The following is a 26,235-nucleotide window of genomic DNA, read 5'->3' on the forward strand; positions in this document are numbered from 1 at the left end:
GAAGTGCTATCTTCCCCCTGTTGCTTTATTTGCCATATAGGAGCAAGTGGCTGGACCCGGCACGTTTCCTAGGACATAGATGCAGTTCACCTAAGTTCTTTGCCCCACTGTAATAAGGATGGCCTTCTTCTAGTCTCCAATATATATTTCTTACTTGTCTTTATCTACCAAGAACTGAATTATGACCAATGGTAATATATAAGAAGATTCAGGCTCTATCTACACTCTTTATCTTCCCAGCCCTCACCCAAAACACTGTTTATAGCAATCTCAGCCTTTTCTCCTCCATATTCTTCCAGTGTCCACATAGGTCCTTATTATACTTGTTATTGTTGTAGGGAATACAGCTGACTCCATCTTGATTAGGGTAACATAGTAGGAAATGTTGGGGATGAGTAGAGCTGACTCCATCTTGATTATTAAGTCAACCTGACCCCAAAACTCTGCTTCTGTAAATGGCTTGCTTAACTTGTTTGTTAGTTTCTCTACCCCCCTGCGTCAACCTCCTACATCTGTGCCAGGCTTGTTTAACTTGTTTATTGCTTGATGTACCCCCTGTGTTAGCCCCCTACAACTGTGCTAGGCTTTTACCTTTATAAACCCCAATTTGAGGACTGCTCGGGGTCACGGTGGCAGCTCCCGAGTCTGCACTGTGTCCCTGGCCGGTCAGCCTGCTTTTCACTGTCCCAGTTTCAGCTCCTGGGTCTGTGCTGCATCCCTGGCTGGTCAGTTCACCTTTTGCTTCCCCAGTAAACACAACTTTTTGCTTGAGGCTGTCTCTGAGTGGTGGACTATTGGAGGGATGGGGAATCCCCTCCCTTGAACCCCAAAACAGTTATATTCAGAGTGCCTGTTGTACTTATTGTATCTCTCAGCACCAATCTTAGTCTATTTGTACAATTATCACAAAGTAACAAGGAATAGGTAAGTTATAAACAATAGAATTTTATTTCTCACAGTTCTGGGAGGTAGGAAGTCCAAGGCCAAGACATCAGCAGGTCCATCAGCCTAGTGAGGGCTGCTCTCTGGTAAGATGGAACCTTGTTGCTGTGTCCTCCCTAGAGTAGGAATCATATCCTCACTGGTAAAAAGGAAAGAAGGGAGAGAAAGGGGGAAAACACTCTCCATCAGTAGGCTTTGTCTATTTATTTAGTTATTTGCTTAGTTTTGGCTATACCTAAGATCTCATGCTTTATTTTTTGGATAGAGTCTTAGGAGTTTTTCTCAGAGCCTGTCTTAGACCACACTCTATGCTATCCTTTCCTCTCAGTAGCTGGGATTACACACACATACTAACATGTTGGTAACTTATTGGTTCTGATAGGGTATTGGTAACTTCTTGCCCAGACTGGTCTCCATAATTTTCCTAATCTCCATTTCTGAAAGTGTTCTTATAAAAGAACACCTGTTGGGCACCAATGGCTCACATCTGTAATCCTGACTACTCAGGAGGCTGAGATCTGAGGATCACAGATCAAAGCCAGCCCAGGGAGGAAAGGCCAATTAACTTATTTCCAATTAACTACCAAAGAAAAAAAAACATCAAAAACCCAGAGGTGGAGCTGTGGCTCAAGTGGTAGAGAGTTAGCCTTGATCACCAAAGCTCAGGGACAGCACCCAGGCCTTGAGTTCAAGCCACAGACAGGTCTGACAGAATAATAACATTAAAAAATAAAAAGGATACTTAATCTCATTCATAGCTCAATCAACTCCTAAAAGCCACAGGTTTTGCTGCAGTTGCATTGAGGACATTGCATTGTTCATTTGAGAGGACAAAAACAGTTAAACCATAGCAAAGAGCATTAAAATAACAATCGGCATATGGGTGCTGGTGGCTAATGCCTATAGTCCTAGCTTCTCTGGAGGTACTTCTATGGTGTGAAAATCCGAGGAAAATGGGTTCGGGTATAGCTCAGTGGCAGAACATTCGCCTGTTATGTGCAAGACCCTGAGTACCATCCACAACACTGAAAAAGGAAGGAAAGAAGGAAGGAAGGAAAGAAGGAAGGAAGGAAGGAAGGAAGGAAAGAAAGAAGGAAGGAAGGAGAAGAGCAGGGAGGGGAGGAAGGAAAGAGAGGGAAGGGGAGGCAGGCAGGAAGGAAGGAAGGAAGGAGAGACAGAAAAAAGAGAAAGAGCAAGCAGTTGGGCAGAGGACATGACATTGAATAATGTTCTTATCTTGGATCCAGTGAGGTACGGGGTATTCCCTATATTAATTTGTTTTAAATCTCATATGGGTGTTTTATGTATTTCATTTATAGCCAAAAACTTACATTATAATGAAGGAAAATCTAAAAGTTGTCCTTCAAACAGAGGAATGAAAACAAATCAGTGCAGTCTATTCTTTCTAGAAGACTAAGGAAGAAGGAAAAGGAAAAAAAAAAACCCTTAAGAACAAAAGTAAAGTGACTGGCTTCAAAGGTTGAGATAGGGAAAGACTAGAAGCAAATAAAGGCTACATAGGTAGAAAGGAAGGGGTCAAAGATACTGACAGAGGGCATGACCTTGAAGAGAAGGCTGGCTTGCCTGTCTTCTGATTCTAGAGTGATGGAGATAAAAGCAGGTTATACAGTACATGCCTATTATCCCAGCACTGCAGAGCTGTGAGGATTGTGAGTTCTTGGCCAACCTGGATTTCCTAGTGAGCCTTATTTCAAAAAGATAAACACAAGCCTAAACAAGCCTAAGTTAAGTAGGTCTAAAATAAATGTGAGGTCTAAATAAAATTAGGGTGAAAATAGGTAAAGTTGGGCAGAAAGTTGGAGAAAACACACCTAATTGAGTTGATTTCCTTGATGTAATTAGTGAGGTCATCTATGGAGAAAAATGAGAGACTGAGTAAAGCACTCCCACAAGAGCTGGGATTTTATAGCCTGCAGATTCGGAAGGAAGGATGGATGGAAGGAAGAAAAGAAGGAAGCAAATGAGGGAGGGAGCCAGGGAGGAAGGAAGTGATGGAGGGAGCCAGGGAGGGAAGTAGGAAAGGAGGAAAGAAGAAAAAGAGCAAGGGAAGGGGAGAGAAGGGGGGAGGGAAGGAAGGGAAGGAAGGCAGACAAACACAAGAATGGCCAGGAAAAGCTGTACTTGTTAGTTTTAATCATAATAACAGGTAGTATAATCAAGAGTCAAGTGACTCTGGGAGGTAGTATGTCCCTGAGAAAGCCATACAGGCCTGGATAGAACTCAATCTTAGATCTGCCTCTTATTAGCAAGACACTCAAGGCCTCTAATTTCCCCATTTTTAAAGTGATGAATTCTAATCTCAGGTTCTATGGCTTCCCCCTCCTCCCACTGCTCAAGCTCCTTTGCCTCTTTTTTTATTCCTCAAACACTAAGGACACCCTTTCTGTACTGTTTCTAGTCTCACTACTTCTGACCCCTAAAATTATGAGCTTTCTTACTATCAACCAATTTTCCCACTTTGCAGACAACTGGGTTCCCAGAAACTCAATTCAGTTGTCACTATCTTAAGTTAGCACAGATCACACAAGATAAAGGCTCAGTCCCACCAGACTCCCCCAGCTGTGGACATCAGTCCCCAAGGACTCCTGAACTTCAGAATGACTATCCATCTAGAGGATTCCTTCAACCTCAGAATGGATAATTTGCTAGCCTGGATCACAGAACTCAGGAAAGCACTTGATCTATTACCAGATTTTTGTTTGGGGTTTTGTTCTGGTACTGGGCCTTAAACTGAGGGCATCTCACTATTCTTTACGTTTTTCTCTAAAGGCTGACACTCTACCACTCGAGCCACATCTGAAGTTCTGACATTTTTGCTGGTTAATTGGAGACAAGAGTCTCTCTGAGCTTGGCTGACCTTGAACTGAGATCTTCAGATCTCAGCTTCCTGAGTAGTTAGGATTACAGGCATCAGCCACCAGCACCTAGCTACCAGTTCTTTATTAAGGATACACACAGGGCAAGGAGTAAGAGACAGGTGCACAGAGCTGTCATGCCTTTCCAGGCAAGCCACCTTGCCAGAGCCTCAATGTGTCTACCACCTGGAAGTGTTCCAAGCCCATCATTTGAGGTTTTTATGGTTCCATTCTGTAGGCATGATTGATTCATCAGCCATTGGTGAGTAACTCAACTTCAGTCCCTAGCAACTTTCTTAGAGGTTGGAGGATAGGGCTGAAAGTTCTAACTCCTTAATAATGTGATTCCTCTGACATTTAGACTGAGATCTACATTCTAGGGACTCATCAAGGGCCATCTCAGTAGCAGAACTTAGGTATTCTGAAAGCCTGTTATGAACAACAACAGAATATTCCTATCACTACTACAACCACTCAGGAAATGCCAAGGGTTTGGAATTGTATCAGGAACCTAGAACAAAGATCAAATACACATTTCTTATCACACTCCTGTATTAGGACTTAAACACTTTCAGTTTCCCAGCCCAGCATTCTTGCCTGATATCTAGGACATCAAAGTCTCTATTCAAATGCTATTTCCCCCAGGGAGTATTTTCTTATTGCTTACTCAAAATTCAGGCCTCTCCTTATTCTCCTACCTGGCTTTACTAGCTTCCACAAACTCAGCAGTATAAAAAATAACACTATTTATTGGTTTACACACACACCACAACCACCCCCACCACACCCTCACTCCCATCTACCCCTCTATCTCCACCCCCACCAGGATCTCCTATTATACTATAAAGTCTCTGAAGGAAAGATCTTTATCATAGTGGGATTCCCAGTATCTAGAATTCCCAGCAGGCAGTACTTTAAAAAGTTCTTAGCTGCACAATTGATGATTATTGAACCTAATACTTTCATCAGAGTTCCAGGAATAGCTCCTGGTAGAATGGGTTTGATTCCCAGCACAAAATGAACAACAACAAGAATAAAAATCTACATTAAAGGGTTTTAAGACTGGGCGTAAGGGTCAATGATAATAGCACATGAGCACAGGATCCTGGACTACATCCCCAGCATTTGCAAAACAAAACAAAACTGTGTGAAATGGGGATTGTGAGGATTAAATGAGAGAGTGCACAGAGAGGGATATGAAGTACTTCATACAATGTGTAACACATAGTAAGCTCATGATGACCATTATCAAAGGAATCCAGAACAGGGTAAGGCCAATGAGGGTGAAAGATAGTGACAGTTTCAAGAAGGGGGCAAGTCATGAGGTTGATCTGGAAGTACAAAGATTTTTCTCTTTAGATGAAGACACTGCAGACAGTTGGAATTATCTCCTCTGCTCCAGCCACCCCTCCCCAGGGTGTGCTGTCTTCACACCCCTGACCAAATGAAATCTCATGCCACAAGGTGAGAGTCATCTACTCACCAGCCCCTCTGCTTATCCATGAATCCACTTACCTTTCATTTCTACCCACCAGCCTAAATGAATTTCACTACTAAGTAGCACTCAATAATATCAATTTCAGGTGTATAGATTAATTTCAGGTGTGTAGAAAAGAAGCAACCTATTCTTGAGTCCATTAATCCTCTATCTTAAAGAAACATGCCATGTCTGTATTAAAAATCAAATACAAAGACCATGTCCACTTGTGAAAGAGGGGCAAAAGCACTCAAAACATCCACCCACAGGAGGTCAATAAACAATGATACATTTGGGAGAATGGTAAACTAAAATACTTACTGGAGCTAATTCCAAAATATAGTGTGAATGAAAAACAAAAAGAGACTACACAGCATGCAATTTCATTCAGGTAAAACAGAGCATTTTAAAACAACACACCTTCCTCCTTCATTGTGTACCCCTCTCCCCTTGGCCCCAGCTGCCCCTGCAAACACCCATTTTTTTTTTTTTTTTTGGCCAGTCCTGGGCCTTGGACTCAGGGCCTGAGCACTGTCCCTGGCTTCTTCCCGCTCAAGGCTAGCACTCTGCCACTTGAGCCACAGCGCCGCTTCTGGCCGTTTTCTGCATATGTGGTGCTGGGGAATCGAACCTAGGGCCTCCTGTATCCGAGGCAGGCACTCTTGCCACTAGGCTATATCCCCAGCCCCCAAACACCCATTTTTGATGTTTGTTTTGTTGGGCTTTGACACAGTCTTTCGAAAGAATTGTACCATTCAGTTCTCCATAGCAATTAATTATAATCCCATTAATTCATGTCTGACTGCCTACCACTTTGTAAGTTTGTTTATAGATTCATAAGTACATTCTATCTACACTAATGAGAGAAGCCATGCAATGCAACCTTGGTTTCTCTGGGTCTGCATTATTCCACTTAATATAATTCTTTCCAAGTCTTTCCATTTTCTTATGAATGATATAATATTCTTTTTGATGGATGAGTAAAATCTATTGTGCATATATACCACATTTTCTTGACTCATTTGTCCAACTGAAGGGCATATTTTGGTTCTGGTGAATGAGTTGCAATAAATATGGTTGTGTTGATAACACAACCATAAAAACACACATACACACACACAGGAAGAAACCTATAGGTTTCTCTCCTAACTCCCCCCCCGTGTGTGTGTGCGTGTGTGTGTGCGTGTGTGTGAGACAGAGAGATAGTGTATGCAGGGGGCGGGAGTGGGGAGTGTCAACTACTCTATCCAACTCTTCAACATACTAAGTTTTCAATAAATGTTTGCTGAATGAAGGCAGAGGTACATGAAGAAAAGGGGAGTAGAAAAAGATGCCTTTTTCATGCAGAATATCCTATTTTTAAAAGACTGCATTAAAAAAAAAACAATTAAAGAAAACATGGCAGGATTTATATAAGACCACCGCCTGGATCTGCCACCAAACTGTAAGAACTTCCCGCATGGAATCACACAGCAGCTTCCGGCTCTTTACCTGGCAGGCATCAGACCCCTTACAAGTGTAAAGGGGAACGGAAAGTGCTGGGTTTTCAACCATTCCTCAATACCAATGGACAGTGATAGTGCACTTAGGGTGCTTTCCTCCCCCAGCCAGTAGCTGAGTCCGGCGCACCTGTGCGCAGCGCACCTGCCGGCGGGACGGAAAGCCCTCTGGGTAGGGGTGACCCACGGTGTTGTGGCAACTTACGTCCCAACTGGCCTCTTGGCTGGCTGAAATCAGTCTCTCCCGCTCAGGTATCATCGGCTCAGGCTTCATCCTCTACACACGCCAACTTCTCCCCAGATCCGGCGGGCAGCACAAAGGTCGTCTACCTGGTCAGGGGAGGAGAAGGGCGGGGATTATATTCCCTGGAGAAGAGAAGCAGAGCAGCCAGCGTCTGCCCGCCTCGAGTCTAACCCATCCCTCTGTTTGGGATCAGGGGGTCGGCGCCCCTCACCTGTGGGGGTGACCTGGCTGTACGGCGCGCGCAGGCAGCCGGGGCCTCCGATCCCCCACACCCAGGGCCCGCGGGTCCATGCCTCAGGGTCCCCACGGGAGCCGGCTCCCCTCCCTCCCCCCATCCCCGAGTCTGCGCTACCTGGGGCAGATGCGCTCACGACTCGGTCCTCGGAAACCCCAGCCGAGTGCCGTGGAGGGAAAAGCCTGCGAGGGGCGCAGCCCGGGACCCTAAACGCAGGTCCCGGGAGTGCGGCCACTGCCTGAGGGGACGGAAGACCAGGCGTCAGCTCCGCGCGGCCCCCTCACGGACGGCGCGCTCGGCTCCGGACGCCGCAGGTGGCAAAGCCAGCGACCGCTGCGGGAATGGACTCTACACCTCGAAGATCGATCCGCGGCCCACCAGGACAGCCCCATTTGTTCAACGGGCGACTGGTTTCGGAGAAGGGGTGGGGATACTCCAGTGGGGGGAGCGGGGCTCGCGGTGGGGGGAGGCGTGGGGGGGAGGGCGAGAGTGCCGGCTGTCCATCACAGGCCACGCCCCCACTCCTTGGCTCAACTCCTACTTGGGGGGCGGGACCCATGTACGCCGGGCGGAAATTTTGTCTACGCCTCGATAGATCCTATTGGCTGAAAGGCCGTGGGAAGCTGCCGCCAGGAACCAATTGTAAGATAAATAGGTCCGTGAGGGCGGGGACAACACGCCGTTATTTCCTCAGGAGCCAATAGAGAAGAGGAACGGCCTAGAGCTTCCTGAGTTCCGGGGTCGAGTGAAGATGGCGGCTGCCTCTGGGAGCTGGTGCTTGTGCGAGTTATTAAGGTGAGTCGCCAGGGGCGTGGACTCGCAACCTCGACCTGTTTTGTTTTGGTTTTTTTTGGTGGTAATTTCCTGTCTCGTGCAGCTAAAGTTTGAGGGGAATGACCTTCCTTGTTAGGAATTTAGGAGATTGGATCAGGCCAAGTGGGAAGATCTTCCTCTCTCCCTTTAGGGTCTCCTAGATAGGTGGGAGACAGCTAGGTCTTTGACTCAGTTTACCGCAGTTTTTTTCGCTTGCCTCCCTGCTCCCTCCTTAGCGATGGTTCCCTGCTTTGTTTCTGCCTTTTCTGAGGATCACAGTCCAAAGCCAGCCTTGGCTGGAAAGTCTGTAAGACTCTTATCTCCAATAAGCTACCAAAAATGCCAAAAATGGAGCAGTGGCGCTAGTGTTGAGCAAAAAAGGTCAGGGACAGTGCCTAGGCCATGAGTTCAAGCCCCAGGACTAGCACACATATTTTTAAAAAATTAACTATCAATGGGCTAGAGGTACAGTTCTTGCCTAACATGCCTGGGTTTGTTCCCAAGGATCACCAACGAGGAAAAAAAATAGAAAAGTGTTACTAATCTTGCAAACTACAAAAATTCTCTGTGCTACTACATATAAACTAAATGTATAAACTAGACTTATGGTCTTTAAAAATAAGCATCTGATTGGTTTTGAACTTTCCTTCTTATTTCAGGTTTTTTTATTCATTGTTCTTCCCTGGACTCCTTGTATGTGGAGCTTTATGTGTATGTTTAGTTCTTGTCCTTTGCGGAATCAGACTGATGCTACAAAGGAAGAAAATGTCATTATCAACCAGCAAAAGTGGGAGAAAGCAGATGGCAATTGCATTTTTTCATCCATATTGCAATGCTGGTGGTGGAGGAGAAAGAGTTTTATGGTGTGCTTTGAGAGCCCTTCAGAAAAAGTAGGTATGCATCTCTTAGTTCATTTGATATTTCATTGCCATTAAAAAAAATCATTACCTAAATACAGCTCTGGTATCTGGTGAGAGTCACATTCTGTTTGTTCATAGCTGTTTCTGCTATAGCCTCATGTGGCAGAAGGGGCAAAGAGCCCCCATGACACCCCTTTTATGGAGGCTTTAGGTGACTAGGAGGGGTGCTCAATGGGAAAGTGTGTGTTGAACATGTATAAGGAACTGTATTCAATCCCCAGCACACACAAAAAGGCAATAATCCCATTAAATCTCTTTTAAGAGTACCCCCACCCCCTTTTTTTCCTGTCCCAGTACTAGAGCTTGAACTCAGGTCCTGGTCACTCTCTTAGATTTTTTTCACTCAACACTCTTACTCTACCACTGGAGCCATAGCACCACTTCCTGCTTCTTTGTGGCTAGTGATAAGAGTCTCAGCTCTGGGCACTGTCCTTTAACTTTTTCACTCAAGGCTGGTGCTTTACCATTTGAGCCACAGCTCCACTTTTGGCTTTTTTGGTGATTAACTGAAGATGAAAGTCTCACAGACTTTCCTGCCCAGGCTAGCCTCAGATCCTCAGATCTTGGCCTCCTCAATAGTTAGGATTATAGGCATGAGCCACCAACCCCCAGCTGGTACAGTATATTATAGTAGGTTAGATTTCAACATACAGTGTCTCATTTGAAGGACTAACATTTTTGTCCTTGGGCAACAGAAAACTTCTAGAAAGGGTGAAGTCAGTACTTCGTATAAAATGATGAATATTATTGGAAAACATTTTTAATATAAAAATAAGCTTGTTTGTGGTTATGAGACAACTATCTACAACTGTTTGCTTGATTTTAACCTAAATTAATGGGATTCTTAATGATCATATTCTATTTTAGGTATCCTGAGGCAGTATATATTGTTTATACTGGTGATATTAATGTTACTGGTCAACAGATACTAGAAGGTGCCTTCAGAAGATTTAACATCAGATTAATTCATCCAGTGCGGTTTGTGTTCTTAAAGAAACGCTACCTTGTGGAAGATTCATGCTACCCTCACTTCACACTCTTGGGCCAAAGTCTTGGTTCCATTTTTCTTGGCTGGGAGGCACTGATGCAGTATGTTCCTGATGTTTACATTGATTCCATGGGCTATGCATTCACACTCCCTCTGTTTAAGTATGTAGGAGGTTGCCGAGTTGGAAGCTATGTTCATTACCCCACTATCAGCACTGACATGCTGTCTGTGGTGAAGAATCAAAGTGTTGGCTTTAATAATGCAGCCTTCATTACTAGGAATCCTTTTCTCAGCAAAGTAAAACTCATCTACTACTATTTGTTTGCCTTTATTTATGGGCTTGTGGGTTCTTGCAGTGATGTGGTCATGGTGAATTCTTCTTGGACTCTAAACCATATTCTTGCGCTATGGAAGGTTGGGCATTGCACTAACATTGTTTATCCACCTTGTGATGTACAGACATTTCTGGACATTCCCTTACATGAGAAACAGAAAACCCCAGGACATTTACTGGTTTCCATTGGCCAGTTCAGGCCTGAAAAGAATCACCCTTTGCAGATCAGAGCCTTTGCTAAATTGCTGGATAAGAAGACAGCTGAGTCACCCTGTCCACTTAAACTCATTCTCATTGGAGGTTGTCGTAACAAAGAAGATGAACTCAGGGTAAACCAACTTAGAAGGCTGTCTGAGGATTTAGGGGTTCAGGAAGATGTGGAATTTAAAATAAACATTCCATTTGAGGAATTGAAGAATTACTTGTCTGAAGCAACGATTGGTCTGCACACCATGTGGAATGAGCACTTTGGGATTGGTGAGTTTGTCCTTACAATAACTTGTTGCAAGATGTACCATTTTAGGCCATATTTTCTTTCCTTAGTCCACCAAGTGTGCTTTCTTTGTCTCGGACACTTTAAGACAGTAGTTAAGAGTACTGCTTGGACTCAGGTATGGCTTAGTGTCAGAGTACTTACGTAGCATGTACCAGATCCTAGATTTCTATCCCTAGAAACATACACATGTATACATACACACACACACACACAATATTTATTGACCACCACTTAGTATATGGAGGTTACTAAGTTGAAGTTTTTACAAATACTTTCTAGTTTAGCAATCTCTAAATCCCAATTTGAATGATAGGTGTTTTTGTTATGCTCATATTTAGATATGGGAACCCAAGCACAGAGAAGTCTAGAAACTTCAGTCACAAAGGAAGTGGTAGGGTCTGACTTCTACCCAGATAACAACTGCTTTTAACTGCTAGGTTTTCTTCCTTTTCCCACCCACTTTACCTTTTTTTGTTGGGGGGGGGGAAGAAGAGGGGTGCTAGGGCTCAAACCCATAGTCTTGCACACACTAGACAAGTGCTATGCTCTACTGCTGAGCTACCTTAGCCTTCTCTCCTCATCTAAACTCATCTGTGTACTGGTAGAGAGTCCTGGGCCCTACCCTAAATCATACTAAAGGACCAAATTGGAATCTCTAGATGGGATACAGGCAGAGGTATCTCAATGGGCTTGCTCAGGTTTGAACATTTTTATTTGTGCAGAGGAAGCTGACACTGTCTCCAGATCAGCTTCCCACACTCATTCCCTTAAGTTTTCTGTTAATTCTTTGCTCATCATTAAAATGGCCTTACCCTATCAGGGTTCAATTTCAGTCTCTTTAACTTTATTTTGTCTTGCTATTCAAGCTGCTATTTCTATTCTAACCTTGGGTTCAGCATACATTTCAGTGTAAAGTCAACTGCTGTTGGGTGTCATTTGCTAACATGTATTTTTCAATTGCCTGCTTTATGCCTCACTCTCCTTTATAGGAAAACAACTTTAGGAAAAAAACTTTATAGGAAAACAAAAGCAGAGCTTCCTATACTAACACTATAATTTCTTATGTTTTAAATCTCTAGTTAGTAGCACAATACTAAGTCCAAAAGTGCAAGAACTCATTGGCTCAGCTTTCTGCATGGAGTCTTTCTTCTGACATTGACTGAGTACTCACCCTGGACAGGGCACTAGAGGGGGCTGGGAAGCTGACTGGGGTGGGAGTTGCTCTTGGCTCTTCCCTTCAGAAGCTGCCAAGCCTTCCAGTGGTCACTACGTGTTCCCCTTGTATTTGCTGGGCATGTGCAAGTACTGTGTAAGGAAAGAAAAGTGTTCCAGGAACACTCACCCAAGGCAGTGTTGTGACCCTCAAGCTGGGTCCCAAACAATAATTGGAAGTCGGCCAGAGTGAAGGAACAGCACTGTGACAAGTGCTGTCAACAACTACATTCAAGGGACTTAGAGTTCACACAGCCAGAGCCTGAGGAGGGCCATGCCAATCCGTGGGAAGAATGAAAGGATTTTTTGGTTTTATGCCTAACTGGAGCTTGGACTTAGAACTTGGGCTCTATCCCAAGGCTGGCACTGTACCACTTAAACCATAGCTCCACGTCCAGCTTTTCATGGGTAGTTAGAGATGAGTCTCAGAGACTCTTCTGCCTGGACTGGCTCTGCACCGTGGTTCTCAGATTTCAGGGTCCTGAATAGCTAAGATAACAGGCATGAGCTACCAGTGTCCAAATAAATGGATTGATTTTAGGCAGTTCAGTTTAAGCTTTCGTTTTCCTAAGACCTGCCCCAATGCAATGTGAAAACTCTACACTTTTGAAGGTTTCTGCTCATTGTTGTAATTATGAACACACTCAAGATTTAAAGGACCTAATGTGCTTTTTCTTTCTTTCTCAGGAGTTGTAGAGTGTATGGCAGCTGGAACAATTATCCTTGCACACAACTCAGGGGGTCCAAAGCTGGACATTGTTGTTCCTCATGAAGGAGATATAACTGGATTTCTGGCTGAGACTGAAGATGGCTACGCTGAGACTATGGCTCATATTCTCTCCCTGTCTGTAGAAAAGAGACTCCAGATCAGAAAAAATGCTCGCGCATCTGTAAGCAGATTTTCTGATCAAGAGTTTGCTGTGGCATTCCTGTCATCTGTGGAGAAGTTATTTAAATAATCCCAGATCTGTATATATTAAAGGTATTTTATATTAGACAGTTGGGTTTGGCGGTATAGCTTAGTGTTAAAACACATGCTCCATATGGGGGAGGCCCTAGGTTCAATTTCCTCTAGCACCAAAACTTAAAACAGTTAAACATCCCTTCATATATAAATACTTTTCTAAACTTATTCGCTATTAAAATCAAATCAGCCTGAGAAGTATTCTCAGCAGTATGTATATAGAAAAGGTATTTATTTCATTAAAAATTACCAAATTATGAGTGGGAATATGGCCTAGTGGCAAGAGTGCTTGCCCACATATACCTGAAGCCCTGGGTTCGATTCCTCAGCACCACATATATAGAAAAAGCCAGAAGTGGCACTGTAGCTCAAGTGGTAGAGTGCTAGCCTTGAGCAGAAAGAAGCCAGGAACAGTGCTCAGGCCCTGAATTCAAGCCCCAGAACTGGCACCAAAAAAAAAAAAAAATTACCAAGTTATCTAAATAGAAAAGACAAGACACTCTTACATAGCCTAATATAACAACTTAGATAAGTATGTGGTCTTAAATTCTGCAAAATACAGATCTGAAAGAAAAACAGTGACAATTGAATTTGATAAAATCCATATTTTACGTTCTGTTTGGTAAATCACTTAAAGAACAGAAAAAAAATTTCTGTATTTTTTAATTTATTTGATCACTTGTTTGTTTTATTGTTGTTTTGAGTATTAGGTATCAAACACAGGACCTTACACAGGCAGAGGACAAGCTCTACCTCTGAGCTACACCTCCAGCTGAGAATTTCCTTTTAGAATAGAAGGAAATGCTAAAAGAAAAATGGGTGAGGGGCTGGGAATATGGCCTAGTGGCAATAGTGCTTGCCTCGTATACACGAGGCCCTGGGTTCAATTCCCCAGCACCACCTATATTTAAAAAAAAAAAAAAGAAAAGAAAAAAAATGGATGGTAGATAAAAGTAACTAGCACTTGAGAATTATTCTGACATTTTGAAACACAAATCCTTTGGACCAGGGAGTTGTTAGGAATTGTACTCTAGGCTTTATTCATGCTAAGAAAATATTCTTCTACTGAACTATATCCCAACTCTAAAATCTCTGGTACATTTAATTCTAAATATCATTGTGGGTGAACTAGTTGGGTTTTTGGTGTTGTTGTTGTTTTGCCAGTCCTGGGCCTTTGGATTCAGGGCCTGAGCACTGTCCCTGGCTTCTTTTTGCTCAAGGCTAGCACTCTGCCACTTGAGCCACAGCACCACTTCTGACCGTTTTCTATATATGTGGTCCTGGGGAATCGAATCCAGGGCTTCATGTATATAAGGCAAGCACTCTTGCCACTAGGCCATATTCCCAGCCCCCCTAGTGGTTTTCTTTCTTTTTTTTTAAATTTTTATTGTCAAACTGATGTACAGAGAGGTTACAGTTTCATACATTAGGCATTGGGTACATTTCTAGTACTATTTGTTACCTCCTCCCTCATTCCCCCTACCCCTTTCCCTTTCCCCCCATGAGTTGTTCAGTTGATTTACACCAAAAAGTTTTGCAAGTATTGCTTTTGTAGTCATTTGTCTTTTTACCGTGTGTCTCTCGATTTTAGTATTCCCTTTCAGTTTCCTAGTTCGAATACCAGTATACACGGTTTCCAATGTACTCACATAAGATAAAGAGATAATGCAGGTATACAACCACAGGAAGGGGATACAAGAGGGTCATCAATAATAAAGCAACTGTGTAGGTGTATCTAATCATGTTCCCAAAGCACATATTTAAGAGGTAGGATGGGCTGATTGCTTCATGAATACTTGTAGGCATGTTGAGGTTAAGATACCACTAATAAAGTTTGCCCTCAGTTTCTATAAAAATTGCTTCTTTGTATCACAGCACATTTGGATGGGTCTCCTACATCCATAACAGCTCCAATCTAATTAATCAACCTAATTCATTCAAGAGAACATCAAGAAAGCTGTTTTTCTGGAAAGTACATGAGAGAGACAGAGAGAAAGACAGTGAGAGAGAGAGAGAGAGAGAGTGTGTGTGTGTGTGTGTGTGTGTGTGTGTGGTGTATATGTGCATGCATGTGCCAGTTCTGAGGCCTGAAGTCAGGGCCAGGTTACTGTCCCTGAGCTTCTTTTGTTCAAGGTTAGTACTGTACCACTTGAGCCATAGTTCTCCTCCTGGCTTTTTGATGCTTAATTGGACATAAGAGTCATACTTTTCTGGCTGGGTTGGCTTTGAACCTCTATCCTCAGATCTCAGCCTTCTGGGTAAGTAGGATTACAAGCATCAGCCACTGGTTTATGGCTTTGTGAGACTTTAATCTCCAAGTAAACCACCCAAAAACCAGAAGTGGAGGTGTGGTTCATATAATAGGTAGAACACCAGACTTGAACGGAAAAGGCCAAGTGTGACAGCAGAAGGCCCTGAGTTCAAACCCTCAATACTAGCACTCACAAAAGTTGCATACTCAAGTGATAAATGATTAATAAGAGTCTGGCTTTTCTATACACTTACCAACCAATGTTGGGAGAAACATTTCTCCATTTACTTGGACTCATCTTTCAACCTTTATATTAAGTATTACTAATCATCTACACTCAATAAGAGCAAAGGAAAAGCCAGGCACCAGTGGCTCACATTGATAATCCCAGCTACTGAGAAGGCTGAGATGTGAGGATCACGATTGAAAGCCAGTGCACTCAGTCAAGTCCATAAGACTTATCTTCAGTTAACCTCTGAAAATCAGAAGTGAAGTTCAGTTTTAAAGTGGAAACTAAAGCAATGGAAATCTTAGAAGTAGAGGAATAATAGGATGGTGGTTGCCAGAGAGGGGGAGACAACAAAGGAAAATGGGAATGCTCCATCAAATGGTACAAAGCTGCAGTTAGACAAGAGGAATACCTGCTAAAAGTCTTTTAAGTGTCTCATCACAAATATGTAAAAAGTAATTGAGGCTGTATGTATGTATGCAAATAAATTATGTTGGGTTAGACATTCTACAATGTATACATGTTCCTAAATATATTGTATGTATATTAACGAATTTATAATCACCGATGTAAACTGCCATACTTAATCCACAAATATATCATTACTATTAATATCCCACCCAAGTTTCTCATGACAGTGAGGAAGAATGTAAAGGTGACTATGTTGAACAAAGGAAAGTAACAGCTAAGATCATTTTGAAGGAAAATAGGGACTCTACGAGAAAGCGTAGGCTGTAGCTCTACCACGTATCAAATGGAATGATAAAGCCATAGTAATTAGAATAGTAATAATACAAATATATAAAATAATGCCAGGAGAGGAATGGTGATCCTGGAATGAACCTATGCAGATAGGAAAATATAATCACCTTAGCTAGGCCTCAACCACCTTCCACCCCATAACAGCAGTTTCAGTGTTGCCCAGTGCTCCATTTAGGCATCTGCGAATGAATTACTTACATATCATCACCATCAGATCCTGCTTCCAGTTGTTCCTTGTCTACTTCAATGCCAGAGGTCATTTCCACCTCCTCTTCATCTTTAGGAAGACATTGTTTCAAAGTCCCTACTGTTAAAGAAATGATGAAGTGAGAGTAAAGACACCCTACCCAGACATCTGATGACCAATATATGCCAAAATTCCTACAGTGAATCACAACTAGGATGGCAACACATTCCATTCATCTCCACCAAAACGGTAATACTGGTGTCTCTTATATGTAATCCTAGCTACACAGCTAATGAGATATGAGGATCATGGTTCAAACTTGGCCCGTGCATGAAAGTTGTGAGAGTCTTATCTCCTATTAACCACCAAAAAAGCCAGAAGTGGGTCTGTGACTCAAGTGGTAGAGTACTAGCCTTAAGCAAAAAAGCTCAGAGACAGTGCCCAGGCTCTGAGTTCAAGCCCCAGGACTGACACACAGACACCTGAGTTTACAAATGAGGCGATAAGATTGGTTAGACTGATTATCTTATTGAGAGAATCAGAGCCAGAATTCACATCACATCTGAGTACAACTTCTAGTCTTAACCATTATTTATTGCTGCCTACTAATATGCTACAGAGAAACCAAGAGTATAGCTTAGTGGTAGTGTGTATGTATAGTAAGTGCTTGGTCCTAGGTTCAATCTCCCACAGCAAAGCAGTAAATACACATAAATACATACTACATATATAACATGCATGTTCTTATGTTATAAAACTTTATATAGGGCTGGGAATATGGCCTAGTGGCAAGAGTGCTTGCCTCCTATACAAGAAGCCCTGGGTTCGATTCCCCAGCACCACATATACAGAAAATGGCCAGAAGTGGCGCTGTGGCTCAAGTGGCAGAGTGCTAACCTTGAGCAAAAAGAAGCCAGGGTCAGTGCTCCGGCCCAGAGCCTAAGACCCAGGACTGGCCAAAAAAAACCTCCAAAAACCTTTATATATTGCAAACATTTTATGCATTATGTATTACAGAAGAAATTTATATTATTATAGTATGAAAGCTCTAAAAAATACAGGTATAGGGAATTATATTTATGTATCAATAGGAAAGAAATCACTTCAGAATAAATGTAAGTTTAAACAAAGATGAAATAAATTATATATTAGGCATTTTGAATGTATGCTTATAGTCCCAGCTACTCTGGGGGCTGCGGTATGATAATTTGAGCCTCAGAGTTTTAAGTCCAGTGTAGGCAACATAGCAAAGACCTAGAGAAAAACAAAAGCACAATCTTGCTCAAAGTTGGAGATAAATTGTTGGGATGCATTTTTATTACCCATAGGGGAGTAGTTTGAGGCCATTGACTATCAAACAATGAACTGATTCAGGTAAGTGCTAAGCCATACTAGATTATCATCTGCAAAGCTGCTAGTCCTTTTTATCCATTATCAGTTGTTTATATTCAAGAAAATGAGTCCAATGTCACTTGTTAGTAGCATTTGGTACAGGTCTAAACAAAGCAAGTCAAAATTTCTGAAATGGTAGACAGTTGTCTCTCCAGACTAACAGTATTACATTTTCAAAGCTTGGACAAAATTCATCAGGAGCTGGTGGTATTGATAAAAAATAAACTACAGTTATGGGTTCCAAGCATTGAAAACTTTAAAGTCCAACTAAAATATGTATAAGAATGCCATAGCAGAGCGGAGCATTGGTGGCTCATGAGATTTTGAGGATCAGGTTGCAAAGTCAGGAATGTCCATGAGACTCTTATCTCCAATTAAAAATGTAAAAAAAATCCAGAAGTGGAGCTGTGGCTCAAGTAGTAGAGCCACTACTAGTCTTGAGCACAATAGGTCGAGGATGGTGCCCAGGCCCTGAGTTCAAGTCCCAGGACCAACAAAAAAAATCTCATAGCAGCATTATTTCCAGTAGCCCACAGATGGGAACAACACAAATGCCCTTATGAAGCCATCTGAGAGAGGAGAGGAAAAGGAGAGGAAGGAGGAGGAAGAAGAGGAGGAGGGAAGCCAGGTGTGATATGCACCTGCAATCCCAGCAAATCAGAAGAATTCTAATGCTACTTAACCTAGCAGTATAATGAGACCTTGACTCAGAGAGAGAGAAAGAAGAGGAATGTAGTTCTGACCTTTGTTACAATGTGAATACACTTTGAAAACATTACAGGAAGTGAAGGAAGCAGAAACAAAAACTACACATATTCCATGTATATAGAATGTCTAAAATAAGCAAATCAAGACTATTGATTGCCAGGCACCCATTGTGACTATGAGTGAGTAGAGGATTTCTTTTCTAAGGTTATTAATGTGTGCTAGAGATAAACTATTATACCAGGTTCTTCTTTGCTGGAAGGAAATGAGCTACTCAGGTGTGCTGCTGCCATAACAACCATCAAAGTTCCTGGTACTTCATGTTGCCATTGCATCCTGTTTTCTGGACCACCTTCCATCACAATCACTTGACCATCTGAAGAGGAAACTCTGTTATTACAAGTTTGACAAGAAATGTACTTACTACCTTACATATGTAACTGTAATCCCTCAGTACATTACCTTGACAATAAAATTAAACTTTAAAAAGTGATTTAGTGGTTCATGTCTGTAATCCTAGCTATTTAGGAAGTTGAGATCTGAGGAGTGCAGTTCAAAGCCAGGCAGGAATGGCAAAAAAAAAAAAAATAAGAATGCTTCTTCATTTGAATTTACATGAAATCACATTATATGGGAACCTTAGAGGTAATCCCATCTCATCTGACGAATAAAGAAACTGAAGTAACAGAAAATTGATGAGGTATATTGAGAGAGGCCTGCAATCTCAGCTACTTGGGAGGCAGAGATTGGGAGAATCACAGTATAAGTTAGAGAGACTCCAACAAATAAGCTGGGCACGGTGGCATAGGCCTGGAACCCCAGCCTCGCAAAAAACATAATAGGAGAATTGAGGTCCAGGCCACCACTGGCAAAAATTCAAGAACCTATTTGAAAAAGAACCACAACAAAAAGAAAGTTGTGGGCTGGGAATATGGCCTAGTGGCAAGAGTGCTTGCCTCCTATACATGAGGTCCTGGGTTCGATTCCTCAGCACCACATATACAGAAAATGGCCAGAAGTGGTGCTGTGGCTCAAGTGGCAGAGTGCTAGCCTTGAGCAAAAAAAGAAGCCAGGGACAGTGCTCAGGCCCTGAGTTCACAGCCTAGGACTGGCCAAAAAAAAAAAAAAAAAAGAAAAGAAAGTTGTGTGTGTGTGTGTGTGTGTGTGTGTGTGTGTGTGTGACTTAAGTGGGAGACAGCATGGCAAGCATGAGGCCCTGAGTTCAAATACTAGTACCAATGAATGCTTTAAAAAATAAAAATAAAGTTTAAAAATGGAGTGTCATATTGTCATATAGCTGATGGAAGAAATGCCTCAGGTTTTTCCATATTTGTTTTTATTTAGCTGTACAGAAATTGCTGTTTGACAAAGTAGTTTCTGAATATGATGCATCTTGATCAATGCCACCCCTTTCAACATTCTTACCCTTCTCTCCCCAACCTACCTTTTCCCTCCCTCCTTTTAATTTTATAGAATACACATTGATTCCTCTATTGCATCCTTCCTCTCTTCTCTTCATTGGTTTACCCATCTCTCCTTGGCCCTACCACACTTCCTGATGTTTATTGTTGAATTTTGATTTTGCCTTTCTAAGGAATTTCACTATTTGAGTTCTCCATTGAATCTACCATATTTCAGTTCATGCATTTGTATACAGTTGCCTAGCACTCAACATACTTACTTATAAGTTTATAAGCTAATTCTAGCTTCCACATATAAGGGAAAACATGCACCCTTTGTCTCTTTGGGCCTGAAGAAGAATTGTGTTGTGCTATAAACTTCTATTTTAATTTGAAATATCATTTTAAGTTAGGTATCCCCCTCAATTGTGTTCTTGAATTATGAGCCAAGTCACATACTTACACTTAGTGACTTCAGTAATATACACTCATCCCTTATAACCAAGAAGGAATGATTCCAGGACCCTCAAGGATATCAAAGTCTATGGGTGCTGAAGTCTCTTACAGATAGTAGAATAATATTTGCATGTAACCCAAACTTATTCTCCTAGTCTATAATACAGTGTGAATAGTTGGTAGGCTGAATTGTTTATGAAATAAATATTAGAAGCTCTTGTTTTAGTTTTAGTTTTGCTGTGTGTGTGTGAGACTGTGCTCGCGCATGCACATGCCCACACCAGTAACGGGGCTGGAACTCAGGACCTGGGTTCTGTCCCTTAGCTTTTTCTGATCAAGGCTGGAGTTCTACCACTAGGGTCACAGCTCTACTTTGGGCTTTTTGCTAGTTAATTAGAGATAGAAGTCTCATGGACTTTCTTGCCCAGACTAGCTTTGAACCTCAAATCATCAAATCTTGCCATCCTGAGTAGCTAAAATTATAGGCACGAGCCTCTATTACCCAGCCTTTATTGATTTTTTTGAAAAGTATTTTCTGTTGAGTGCCAGTGGCACAACCTGTAATCCTAGCTACTCAGGAGGCTGAAATCAGAGGATCAAAGTTTGAAGCCCGTGCAGGTAAGTCCATGTGACTTATCTCCAATAAACTACCCCCAAAAAGTCAGAACCAGAGCTCTTGCTCACATGATAGAGAGCTAGCTTTAAGCAAAAGAAGCTCAGAAACAACACCGAAGCCCTGAGTTCAGAAACAAAACAATATTTTCCATCTGTCATTGGTTGAATACAAGGACATGGAGAGCTGATGTTGAATCTTCTAAGTAAATAAGCAAATAAATAAACAAATAAGTAGCATATTGGCCTAGAAAGTAATTATATGTATCTTTGCACTTAATTCTTGAAACCTTGGGAAAACTAATCTTTTCATTCCAACTGTTCTGATGAAATATACGACTCTCCACAGAATTGCAATGAAATTATTAAGCTGGCATTGGAGGGCATATCTAATCAGTTGCCCTTCCTTGGACTTCATTTTATTTAATTGTGTTCTTTATTTTGTGTTGATACTGGGGCTTGAATTTAGGTCCTCTCTCTTTTGCTTGACTCAAGGCTCTGGACCATTTGAGCCATCCCTTTAGTTCCAGCTTTTTTCTGGTTAACTGAAGATAAAGAGTCTCATGGACAATCCTGTCTGCTTCCAACCCCAATCTTCAAATCTCAACCTCCTGAGTGGCTTAGATTCCAAGCATGAGCTACCAGTGCCTAGCTTTCCCACCACTTTCAAAAAGAAGTAGCATCCTGGATTTTTCTTCCTTTACTTTTGCCTGGCAAGCATGGTCAGTTCTTTGGGATAATTATCAGGCAAGTCTCTCCAGGGGATGGAGGAGAAAACAAAACCCTTTTCCAGTTGTTTGGAATAAAATCTGTAGAGAGTGGACTGAAAATAAGCTCTTTTTCAGAGACTCTTATCTCCAAGTAACCACCAAAAAAGCCAAAGGAGGAGCTGTGGCTCAAGTGGTAGAGCACTAGCTAGCCTTGAGCACAAAAGCTCAGGGACACTGCCCAGGCTGAGTTCAAGCCCCAGGATTCACACAGCCACACAAACTATACTACAATTGTGTAAAATGTAACTTTGGAGATAGTCTGAGAAAAGATACATAGGGCCTTTCTAATTATTTTTGCCACTTCCTATGAAACCTATGATTACTTCAAAATAAAATAATTTTGAGAAAAAGTTTATAGTAATTTAACAATCTAAAATGTAATGTTAACAATCCAGAACAAGGTGCCAATGACTTACATCTATAACTACACAAGAAACTGAGATCTGAAGACAGAGGTTCAAAGCTAGCCATGTAAACAAATCTGAGGAACTCTTACCTCCAATTATTAACAAGCAAAAGGTGGACATGTGGCTCCAGTGGTAGAGTTCAAATCCCAGTGCCAATAACAAAAAATGTTAAAATAGCACTGGGCACCAGTATAATCCTAGCTACTTGGGAAGCTAAGATGTGAAGATCATGGTTCAAAGCCAGCCAAGGCAGAAAAGTCCCTAAGAAACTTTTATCTCCAATTAACCATTCAAAAACCAGAGGTGGGAGCTGTGGCTGGAAGTAATAGAGCATCACTAGCCTTAAGCAAAAAAGCTCAGGGACAGCACCTAGGCCCTGAGTTCAAGCCCTATACCCAACCAAAATTAAAAGATATATATGCGGGCTGGGGATATGGCCTAGTGGCAAGAGTGCTTGCCTCCTACACATGAGGCCCTGGGTTCAATTCCCCAGCACCACATATACAGAAAATGGCCAAAGGGGGCGCTGTGGCTCAAGTGGCAGAGTGCTAGCCTTGAGCAAAAAGAAGCCAGGGACAGTGCTCAGGCCCTGAGTCCAAGCCCCAGGACCGGCCAAAAAAAAAAAAAAAAAAAAGATATATATATATATACATATATATATATATACATATACATATATATCCAGTGTATTTCACACAGAGAAGTTAGATACCTAACACTTTAAGTAATTATTTCTAGTCATACAAACTGGAACAAACTGTTTCAAAAAGCTTAAAAAGTTAACAAACCCATTTTGCGATACCAAGATACCAATATAATAAGACATAAATCAGACAAAATGGCTAAAGAAATTAAAACTATTATAGACTTTTGAACACTAGTGCAAAAACCTTAAACACTGCTAAGCCACATAAGTGTCTCAACAAAACAGGCAAAAACAAAACAAGAATGGAGTTAAAGCCAATCTAATCCCAGGCCCAGGCCTCTGAGTTAGGCTCTCACAAAGTCTTGCCCTAGCCCTAAACAAACATTCACACACCTCACAAAAGGTCTCTCTCTCTCTCTCTCTCTCTCTCTCTCTCTCTCTCTCTCTCTCTCTCTCTCTCTCTCTTCTGGTCCCTCCTCCCTCTTCCCTCCCTCCCCTCCCCTCTTTTCTGTTTTGTTTCCTGTGGTGCTGGCTGTAGAGCACAGTGCCTGGCACATACCAAGCAAGGGCTCTCCTATGGGGCTTAAAAGCTCCAGTTCTGCTTATTGTTTTGATGCCATTTCAACACATATGTCCCAGAATCTGATCTATGAACAAGGTCTCTACAAACTGAAAAGAAAAAAAAAGACATGGCTCAACTCCCAGCAGCAAGCCAAGCAGTGGGCCAAGTACTTGTCCACAGTAACCAAGGCCCTCCAACTGTCCTAAGGGCAAACATCTCCACCCTTCTCATTTCTGCCCAAACAGCTTCAATCCCACCTTTTATAAACATATCAGCCTACAATATGTTACCCCTTACCCCAACTTCCTTGACAGTTTTAACTAATTTTTTTAAAAAGGGAAATCTATTCCAATAGAGTGAGCTCTGATAACACAATTGCTAGGCCCCCCTGGTCTTCCTTGGTGCTGATTGAAATAAACTGAGCACACTCACCATCAGGCATGGTGGGGCAGGCAGTGCTGACATCCGCTGCTGCCATCATTTGCAGCAGAGTCTCAGGTGCTCTGGATTCCCACTGCCTCCTGTTTTTTGCAGCTGTGGCAGCCTGTGGGCAGCACTCTGTGTCTAAGAGAGTCACTCGTTAACTCCAAAGCAGCCAGGGTGTGACTAGCTGCATCAAACCAAGTGCTCAGGAACCAAGACAGTGTAATATCAGAGCTTAGGAAACCACAAACAGGGTAGTTAAAAGTTGTTGCACTTTTACTGTGGAAATTTGATTATCTGACAAAATTTACTGACCATGAAGGAAATATTAGTGACATGAATAAGACACATTCATTAAATCATGTGGGAGAACTCTTAATCACTTTCCTTAGAACACACACACCTTTTCTCTCTTTCTCTTGTTTTTGTGCTGGGGCCTGAACTCAGGGCCTGGGTGCTGTACGTTAGCTGTTTAATTCAAGGCTGGTGCTCAACCACTTAAGCCACAGCTCCACTTTTGGCTTTCTGGTGGTTAACTGGAGATAAAAATTTCAAGGAATTTCCTGACTAGGTTGGCTTTGAGCCATGACCCTCAGATGTCAGCTAGCAGGTGCCCAGCTGTTTTTCTGTTTTGTTTTATTTGGGGGTTTTGGTTTTTTGTTTTGTTTTGGTTTTTTGGTTTTTTGTTTCTTTTTTTTTGCTCACTGGTATTTGCTCAGAACCTTGCATTTACTTGGCAGGCACTACCACTGAGCCCCGCCACAGCTCTCTGGACATGTTTCATGCCTCCTTTCCTTTGCTTGTGACACTCCTTTGGTATGGAGGAGGGCAGTGCCCAGTTGCATGCTTGAGCTCTCTTACCATCAGCACAATATGCAGCACAGGGGAGCCTCAGTCAAATGCCTTATTAACTTTAGTAACCATGTCTCCAGAAAGATATAAGGCAAAAAGTACTCTAGGAAGGGAAAATGGGCCAGGCAGGTGGGTGAATACTCGCTTACTAAAGAGGAAGATGGGTGCTCCTGCAGGCTGCATGAACCCCATTATGGTGATAGGAAAGAAAGAAAGCTAGGGTGGGAAAAGTGGATCCCTTCAGGACCAGCCATTCAGTATTAATTGTGAGACCATATAGAATGGACTTTACACTCCAGAAATTATATGACTATTATTCTTGTTGTTTTATTAGTAATGACAGTTACTATTGTTATGGCTATTGTATTATATACTTGTTATAATGCTAGTCCTTATAATTTTGTAGTTATTATAATTATTATTGTTTGGTTTATTATTATTGTTGTTATTATTATTATTATAGCAGCCAGGTAAAGAATAAAGAGGAGACATTAAAGACAGGGTGAACCCTCTAGGGAATAGGCCAATACAATGGAGATGCACAGAGAAAATGAAGGGAACACCCTTTGTTAAAACACATCACATGGCATTGTGTCCTCTGTACCATATCTCCTCTGTGTCATCTGGTGAGATTGTGGTTCATTCATACAATAGCCATTGTGGCTATTACTACTTGGAAGAGGAGGTAACTTGGAGAAGTTGATTTTATGATCAGAAAGCACCGCAGGCATTCAAGCTCCTACCATCTCTGTCACCATGCTGCCAAAGGAGCAGCAGGGATGAGCAGGAAGAGACCCAGGAGCCAAGTGGAACATTCGAAACAGACATCTAATGAAATGGCTCCTGCTCATTCACAGCTGTCAAGGAACACATACCAGTTTCTGGGCCACAGAGCTCTTCAAAGGCTCTGTCTGTGTAATCTTCTTGCTCCTTCACATGTCTGTATTCCTTCAACTTCATGCCATCCTCGAAGGTCAAAGTGTCATTTAGTGCAACCATTGCCTAAAGCAGTTCCACAGTGTTTCATGAGAAATAAACCTTGGGAAGGAGCTACAATTATTTTTTTTCCTAGTATTACTTTTTTTTTCCAGTCCTGGGCCTTGAACTCAGGGCCTGAGCACTGTCCCTGGCTTCTTTTTGCTCAAGGCTAGCACTCTGCCACTTGAGCCCTTGCGCCACTTGGCCTTTTTCTGAGGAATCGAACCCAGGGCTTCATGTATATGAGGGAAGCACTCTTGACATGAGGTCATATCCCAAGCCCTTTTCTAGTATTACTAAGTTGCATATTAAATATTCAATATATGACTATTAAACAGTTTATTGGCGTATGTACGTGTGTGTGCGCGCGCACTAGTGCTGAACTCAGGGCCTTTTACTCAAGGCTGGCACTCTACCACTTGAGCCACAGCTCCAGATTAGCTTTTGGCTTAATTGGAACTAAGAATCTCAAGGATCTTCCTGCCTGGGCTGGTATTGAACCATGATCCTCAGATCTCATTTCCTGCACTAGGATTACAGACATGAGCCAACAGCACCTGACATCAAATTCTTAGCGTTCTAAAAGGTGAACTCTTGGATAAG

General features: G+C 42.2%; 1 protein-coding gene and 1 long non-coding RNA gene across 3 annotated transcripts; one reads left to right on the plus strand and one right to left on the minus strand.

The window, feature by feature from the left end:
• Positions 1-792: 792 nt before the first annotated feature.
• On the minus strand, positions 793-7,407 carry LOC125348316. Its single transcript, XR_007210349.1, has 3 exons — positions 7,391-7,407; positions 7,000-7,124; positions 793-1,081 (listed from the first exon to the last, which is right to left on the minus strand). It is a non-coding gene; the product is annotated as an uncharacterized LOC125348316 (long non-coding RNA).
• Positions 7,408-7,779: 372 nt separating this feature from the next.
• Alg11 (ALG11 alpha-1,2-mannosyltransferase) lies at positions 7,780-13,254 on the plus strand. 2 transcript variants are annotated; one of them, XM_048341440.1, is made up of 4 exons: positions 7,780-8,068; positions 8,746-8,976; positions 9,874-10,805; positions 12,724-13,254. In XM_048341440.1, exons 1-4 carry the CDS (start codon positions 8,025-8,027, stop codon positions 12,993-12,995), a joined length of 1,479 nt encoding a protein of 492 aa, XP_048197397.1. In that variant the 5' UTR covers positions 7,780-8,024; the 3' UTR covers positions 12,996-13,254. The 2 variants fall into 2 exon arrangements, with proteins under 2 accessions (XP_048197397.1, XP_048197398.1); XM_048341441.1 differs by having other exon boundaries at positions 7,782-8,068; positions 8,772-8,976.
• The last annotated feature ends 12,981 nt before the right edge of the window (positions 13,255-26,235 follow it).

This window comes from Perognathus longimembris, chromosome 3 (genome assembly GCF_023159225.1).
Source record: "Perognathus longimembris pacificus isolate PPM17 chromosome 3, ASM2315922v1, whole genome shotgun sequence".
NCBI classification, from domain to species: Eukaryota; Metazoa; Chordata; class Mammalia; order Rodentia; family Heteromyidae; genus Perognathus; species Perognathus longimembris.

Bases quoted from the DNA above. Each gene is read 5' to 3' on its own strand.
- Alg11 (XM_048341440.1), top strand. From the start codon at position 8,025: ATGGCGGCTGCCTCTGGGAGCTGGTGCTTGTGCGAGTTATTAAG. The intron at 8,069-8,745 runs GTGAGTCGCCAG...TTCTTATTTCAG, and splicing joins TGCTTGTGCGAGTTATTAAG to GTTTTTTTATTCATTGTTCT. The intron at 8,977-9,873 runs GTAGGTATGCAT...ATTCTATTTTAG, and splicing joins TTGAGAGCCCTTCAGAAAAA to GTATCCTGAGGCAGTATATA.